We start from the raw sequence: 7,397 nt of genomic DNA on the forward strand, positions 1-7,397 counted from the left end.
CTTAATAAAAGGTAATAATGATAAATGATCTTTTATAACGATTTTATCGTTAGATTTTTGGATGCTGACTCTTCATAAAAATATGTGTTAGTATATGTGAAAATGTTTATAGTATGTATGAGTAGCTTTCCGTCTTGTAGCTGTATATTTTACAATTTTGTATTTCGTGTCATGTCTTGTATGGAGGAATGTTTAGCTTATCGACTTCAAATGTATCTATTTGTATTCTAAATTGTAACAATTATTTTTCGGCTGTGAGCGTACCTTAGTTTAGTGTTGTGGAGTGAGCGAAATTCCCCACGGTTATCTTTCTCGATATCTTACCTACCTGTAAGTCAACCAATACCCGTCCAAAACTTGTACTTTGTAATCATTTGCAAATCTTTATTTCGGTCCCGGCTTCTCAAGTTTACTTCTCTCCGTTAGTAGGTATTGTAAATGTACTTGTCGTGTACTATCTGTAGTGTATTTTTTTATTTTATATTTCTTCCTCGCTCGGAAGCTCGGTCACATACCTAACACTTTTTTTGAATAAATTCTTGATTTGACGATCGAATACTCTTTTGGTAGATAGGCTATCTCTATACATACCAGTCCCGTAAAACACACTGCCTCAGTGAAGATTTTAATACACGGTACATGAAATTAAAGTTATAACTTACGATATAAAATTATATAAAAGTTTATCGCATATGTATACATACATGAATAATTGTAAGTTAATATTTACTGTTCATGTCCATTCATAGTACACTACCATCCATCACAAATGTATTCGTCGTTGTAGATGCAGGGGCCGTGCGCCGCACTCCGCGGCACACCGGACGCGGCGTGCGGACCGGATGACTTGTAGCGACAAAACTTCGAGAATGGCTTCTTTCCTGGGCGTCGTACCAGGTGTGCCGCGTTGTGCGACTGCCATTTTAGCTAGTTCTCCGGTAGGTGTGTCTATATAGGCATAGGTCTCGAATGTATTGCATGCAATCACCTTTTTGAATTTAGCCTTCGTCGCTTATAAAACTCAACTATTGTAACAAAGCAATAATTATATCTGGCGAGAGAACAGGTAACGAGATGTATCGAATTTTCATAATTTGTACTTTATTCATTGTGTAATAATTGTTAACGATTTATAAATAGCGTATCGCGTAATGACCGCGTTACACCGGCCGGCGGCGGCGGCGGGCAGTCACTGGCGACTCGTAAAGTGGTGCTATCAATGCTGTTTCGAGTGACTGGAAATTAAGACAAAATGTATATTTAATTTTGTCCTGATTTTAGAGCTTATTAATATATATACCTTAATATAATATAACTGTGCTGTAATTATCTTTTTATTATTTTTAAGACAATTTATTTCCAAACTGGGGCGATGCATGTCCGCCGCCGCGAGTTCTACAGGCGGCTGGCATGGTTCGCGCCAGTAGATATTGCTTGTAATGATATAAACTTGAAACTCGTGTGTTGACCTATATACTATTACAAACATTTACGTTACTGAATTTCAGTGAAATATAACTGTGTTATGGACGTTAATTTGTGCAAAAAAGAATACTGTAAATCGGAGTGGAAAGCCAAAGTAAACAGTATTTTATAAAAGTCACATTTTTGATTTTCATTTATTTCCCTTCCATTCTGGAATCCCTTCCAAACATATTTCGTAGCTTCGCCTAAGGCACTGGTCCCACCGCGGGCTAGTAAGCTATGAGCTATCGGCTATAAAAACGAACAAAACATAAGCACTCCCGTGCAAATAAAAGAGACACGGCGATATTGAATTATTGATAGCTCACCGCTGGGTGAGTAACTATAAACATCGCCGTGTCTCTTTTATTTACACGGGAGTGAATAACTATTGTTCGTTTTTATAGCTGATAGCTCATAGTTTACTAGCTCGCGGTGGGACCAGTGCCTATATGCCAAAATGGATGGAGTTACAATAGGGCCATTCCATATGAAATCGTCAGATTCTGATTAAATTCCGCGCTGACTGATTTTTAAATAGTTCGAAAAAAATCAAGGGTGGTAGTTTAAGTAAGTTGTACATAAAACCGTCAATAGTTTTTTTTTTACTTGCTGCACATCCGGATGGGGGCCGCTTTAACTTTCAATTTACCTGTTTTTGAGGTTCCACGAGAAGCGATGTTAATTTGTTTCGGTAACTAATATATATTTTTTATATTTTTTTTCTGATTCTCTAGTAAAGGTACTTTAAAACGTACTTATCAATATGCATCAAGCCATTTTACTTGTTCCATCATAAATGTTAAAAGTTTTGTAAATATTTTGAATTTTCGCCCATTTTGTATTGGTTTTTGTGGCATATTTATTGGGCTTAGGGAAACAATTTTTTTTTACTGTACAGTACAAGTATTGATCTCATAAAATAACTGAGGGTATGACCACAAACTTTTCATTTAGCTGAAAAAAAAGAATGGTAAAGTTGGCAATTTAATGAAATTGGTCAACTTTGACTTCAAATTTCATCATGTTTGGCAAAATAAAAATATCCAAAAAGTTATACAAAAGATAAAACCTACTCTATTCTATATAAATCAGTTTGATTTGCCTTGTGTTTTTCATTTCTGTGAGAATTATGATTTTTTTAAATGTTAATTTTTCGGAACCACGTACGACTATTTTCCGGCGCTCTATGACTACATTACTTTAAATAAAACACATAAAATTATTCAAAACTATATTTTATTAGTCAATACCAACAACAAGAACCTTTATTTAACTTGCGATGTATGTACCTAATTATGTCAGTATGTATGTTTGTTACCGTGGAATCTTGGAAACTAAATAAAGACGTCTTCCCGATACTTGATTGAGTTGAAATTTGACATGTTTACGTATGTTTGGTGAACATACAATATTATGATACCAAAGAGCTGATCTGATGATGAAGATGGAAGGTAATTATAGGAAATCTTAAATAAAATACAATACAAATCGCATGTTAGGTCTCGTTAGATTCGCTCGAGTTTACGAATATCATGAAAAAAAAGTATAGTCAGCAAAAAAAGCTTGTCACAAACATGTCACAACAATGTATTATTATTGATGTATTATTATTTAACTTAAATATTATTACCTGACTACCTTTACGACACTCGAATTTTTGGAGTATGTATATCTTCGGGCTCGTAAGGTGTCGTTGGAAATAGGCACAAAATTATGATACGACCTGGTATTTTTTATTGTAATCGCATTATTGAATCTCGCTAAGAGATGCAAGTTAGAGGATTCCACATCTTCCTTGGTTACAAAAAAGAATTTTATTCCAGGAATGTTTTCCACGCAGAATTCGTACATATTTTGAGGCGTCAATATATGGCTGCATGAGGTTGCCACAAGTATTTTCATAGGTACCACCAAGAAAGTGGTCTACCACTTTTTTGGCTGACTGTACATAGTAATCGAGGGAATCAAAAATCCTCATTTTGTTGTTTATTACGTTTATATATAATATCCGTGATATTAAAAAAACATAAACTTAAATAACTACTTTGAAACTTCTTACTAACTTGAAGATTTCAAAAAAATATATCTCTTTCAAAAACACAACATAAATGAAGCTAATTTACAAAGAGCAAAGTGAGTTCTTCTTTTCTGTATACTTTTCAGATTTTAAAACTTTGCCAAACACGGTTTTTTTAACGTCAAAAAAGGCAAATTCTGAAAAAATGGTTTTGTAATTTACTGTTTTTTTAAGTTAAAGGAACTATATCCAAAAATATTGCTTGAGTTTTCATTTAAAGACTATTTGAGCTTGTCAATGAAAAGAAAACAACCTGTCTAGACCAAGCGAGCAATCCAATAAAAGCTACTGAACATCACTGAACATTAGCCAAATAACATGAGGCTTTAGAAGTATGTCATACAATAAGTAAATAAAATATACCTACTGTAATACATACATATACAAGTACACATATTAAATAGTAAATTAATATATAAAAATGTTCAGTTTCCGATAAAAAAAAAAGTTAAAGCAATTTTAATCCACCTCGAAAATCGCTCATTTTTAAACTACAGACCTATGTTACCTGGCTGTTACGCTGTTTAAAAATTAAACAGCTACGGTTTTATGTAAAGCATACCTATATTATCATCCATGATTTTTTCCATAAAAATCGGAAAGCATGCAGCGCACCTCATTTGATGATTTCATATGGAATGGCCCAATAGTCAAATTGTAATTGTTAGACTGTTACCCATTTTGGTGAAATGGAAGATAATATTATATAAAAGAAGGTGAAAGTGACAAACAATATTAATTTTTGTTATTTTCTTTTTATTTGTGTTATTTTAGTTTTTATTTCTATAGGAAACTCCTCAGCTGAGGTCTGTGCACAGTCCAGGCAGTACATCTTCAAGTAGAACATGCTGCAGTCCTTGCTGACGCACACTGGCTTGCCACACTTCACACAGTCTGCTCCCAGAACCAATATCTCGCCCTTGCCCGGAGGGCTGAACGGGTCCTTCATCACATAGCTCGGGTACTTGAGGTCTATGTTCCGTGAGAATGGAGGACTTGTTCCTTTATAGTCGGCTGTCTCGGCTAAGTCACATGATGAACAAGAAAATTCATACAAAATAGGTTCTTCTTTTGGTTTGGAGTCTCCCATAGTTTTCTGCAACAAGTTTTTAATTTTTTATTTCCCATTTACAACATCTTTCATCTTGAAATAAAATATATATAGAACATTAAATTATTCTTCAGTTTTCAAAGTTGTAGCTTTTTCTTTAGGTGCTTCAACAGGCCACCAGGCAGGTTTGAAAGCTTCCATGGTACTCTTGTCTACTATTAGTACTTTAGCATCTAGTGCTTCTTTGATTCTCACCAACCCTAAACCATAATCTTTAATATAACTCTTAAATTTGCCTAAATTTGATGTAGGTTTGCCTTCAGCTCTTATAATAGTATTTGTTTCTATTTCATCATTTCCTAGGTTAGTAATTTTTAGTGGCATTATTCTCTTCCGAACTACTCCTGTGTGATGAACTCGGGCAGTGAGTTCCTGCCCTATGTAACAGCCCTTGTGGAAACTAACTCCATGTAAATAGTCACAGTTGGCTTCCAGGGGGAAACAAGTGCCCGGCGGAAGGTCATGACACCCTTCACTCACTCCTAATTTATATCGCAAGTATTGGTAACCTTCCTCTGAGCTCTCAACTTCTATATTCTCATTGATTTGCTTTGCTACTTGACTTCCATTTAGTAATGCTGTGGATACAACTCTGTATCCTAAGTCTGCTAGACGCGGATCTTTGTAAATATTAATTTGGTTTTCAGTGAATGACTTGCAATCTGGGATTAGGTCGGGTGATGGCAATAATGCCCAAACTCTGAGATCTTGACTTAAATCTTCTATTTGAACAGCACTTCTAAGCTTGTAGATCTTGAGGTGTTTTTTGAGCTGCGCGAGAACGTTTTCATCGCACTCGAGCATAAACGAGTGCTGGTTTTGCCACTTGTATATCAGAGTATCAAACAATACTCTGCCTTTGTTGTTCAAAAACATAGCATACATAGACGTCGCGCCAGACAAGTGTTCCATGTCGTTGGTGATGAGGCCGTGCAGGAATCGGCTTGCATCATCGCCTGCCACTTTTAATATCTTCCTTTTTGGCAGGGGATATAAAACGCTGGAAGGTTGTTCGCTGTGCAAGTAGCGAATTAAGTGTCTTAATGCATGAGGCTTACGAAAAATACTATTTACCTGATAAATCATTATAAGTACGTTAAAACGTTTGCACGAAATTTCATAACAGCCAATGTTTCATTGCACAATTTTATTTATTTTCGTTATATCTTGCATAAATCAGATTTTAATTCGGGAATTTCGGGATTGTCGATTGTCAATACATGTCAGTAATGTCAATTCAATGTCAGTTTCACTTATGTCAGTTTGACAAACAAATGAAGACCGCTGTACACATGGGGCCAACCCTTGGCGCACCCTCTTGGCCAAGATAGGAGTCGCTATTTACCTCGGCTGTTTACTTGCTGTTTACACATTGGTGAACCAATCACTTGGCATTGGCTCTTCATAAATGATGGACGTAGAATGAAAAAGGCAAGGCTAAGTAATTCTAGGACATTTACGTTGTCAGAAAAATTTGATTAAAAAATAATAACCCCGTAGTAAAATTAAATTATTTGAAATATTAACAATTTTTTGAATATTCTGATAAGAACATTTATCTTTTTTAGGAAATACATTAAACATTTGCAAGGTTATTTTATTTCCTAAAATCTACACTATTATTGGCATAGATAAACTTATTATTTTCGTAAATATTTCACTACTGTCCTCTCTGACGGCTGACGACCAACTGAATGAAGCGCCAACGTGTAAACGCAGTTGGCCATTGGCGCCAAGATCCTTTGATGTGTGGACAAAAAACCGACACCAATCGGTTGGCCGGCAAGCGCAAGCGCCAACTGCCAACTTACGGCGAAGTAGCCCTCTACACGCTTGGTCAAGGGGGTTGGTGGAACCGTTGGCCATATGTGCACAGCGGCCATGATGTGTGGACAAAAAACCGACACCAGTCGGTTGGCCGGCCAGCGCTAGCGCCAACTGCCAACATATGGCCAAGTAGCCCTCTACACGCTTGACCAAGAGGGTACTCCACAGAATTCGTTCAAAAACACGTTGCTATTTATTGTAGTTCTATAGATGATCAAGCAAATGTTGTAACTAAAAAAGGCGCGAAATTCAAATTTTATATGGACAATAAACCTTTGCAGAGCCGAAAAGGCATTATCCGATCCGATATCGGAAGTAGGGCCGTTTTCCTATATCCTATATGTATATTAAATATCTTTGACATATATTTTTGACGTTCTTCCTACTCTCGGATAATGTGAAAACGCTCTTATGGTTCGCCGATGTCGCCTTTTTAGTGCCAAGTATGTGCCAAGGTTTGGTTGACCGTCATACATTTTATGGCCGCTGTACACATGTGGCCAACGGTTCCACCAACCCTTGGTGGAACCCCTTGGCCAAGCGTGTAGAGGACTACTTGGCCGCATGTTGGCAGTTGGCGCTAGCGCTGGCCGGCCAACCGATTGGTGTCGGTTTTTTGTCCACACATCAAATGGCCGCTGTACACATGTGGCCAACGGTTCCACCAACCCTTGGTGGCCAAGATAAGAGCCGCTGTTTACACATTGGCGAACCAATCACTTGGCATTGGCTCTTCATGAAAGATGGACGTGGGATGAAAAAGGCTAGGAAATTCTAAGTCATTAACGTTGTCAGCAAAATTTGATTAAAAATAATAACATTAGGGTAATTCCGAATGACAGAAATGCTCGGATAATTCCGAAAGGGGAATCTTGATATTATGGAAATAATGGTGATTTTTATGCGACTTTCGTA

At 36.6% G+C, this 7,397-nt stretch overlaps 2 protein-coding genes across 2 annotated transcripts; both read right to left on the reverse strand.

Moving 5' to 3' along the window:
• Nucleotides 1-4,279: 4,279 nt before the first annotated feature.
• On the reverse strand, nt 4,280-5,866 carry LOC125232931 (cysteine-rich DPF motif domain-containing protein 1). Its single transcript, XM_048138774.1, has 2 exons — nt 5,730-5,866; nt 4,280-4,640 (listed from the first exon to the last, which is right to left on the reverse strand). The coding sequence occupies exons 1-2, from the start codon at nt 5,739-5,741 to the stop codon at nt 4,290-4,292; spliced, it is 363 nt and encodes a 120-aa protein (XP_047994731.1). The 5' UTR covers nt 5,742-5,866; the 3' UTR covers nt 4,280-4,289.
• LOC125232930 (putative transferase CAF17 homolog, mitochondrial) lies at nt 4,619-5,741 on the reverse strand. Its single transcript, XM_048138773.1, has one exon. It carries the CDS (start codon nt 5,739-5,741, stop codon nt 4,719-4,721), a length of 1,023 nt encoding a protein of 340 aa, XP_047994730.1. The 3' UTR covers nt 4,619-4,718.
• Nucleotides 5,867-7,397: the final 1,531 nt, after the last annotated feature.

Source organism: Leguminivora glycinivorella, chromosome 13 (genome assembly GCF_023078275.1).
Source record: "Leguminivora glycinivorella isolate SPB_JAAS2020 chromosome 13, LegGlyc_1.1, whole genome shotgun sequence".
In the NCBI taxonomy this organism is placed as follows: Eukaryota; Metazoa; Arthropoda; class Insecta; order Lepidoptera; family Tortricidae; genus Leguminivora; species Leguminivora glycinivorella.

Bases quoted from the DNA above. Each gene is read 5' to 3' on its own strand.
- LOC125232930 (XM_048138773.1), bottom strand. From the start codon at position 5,741: ATGATTTATCAGGTAAATAGTATTTTTCGTAAGCCTCATGCATTAAGA.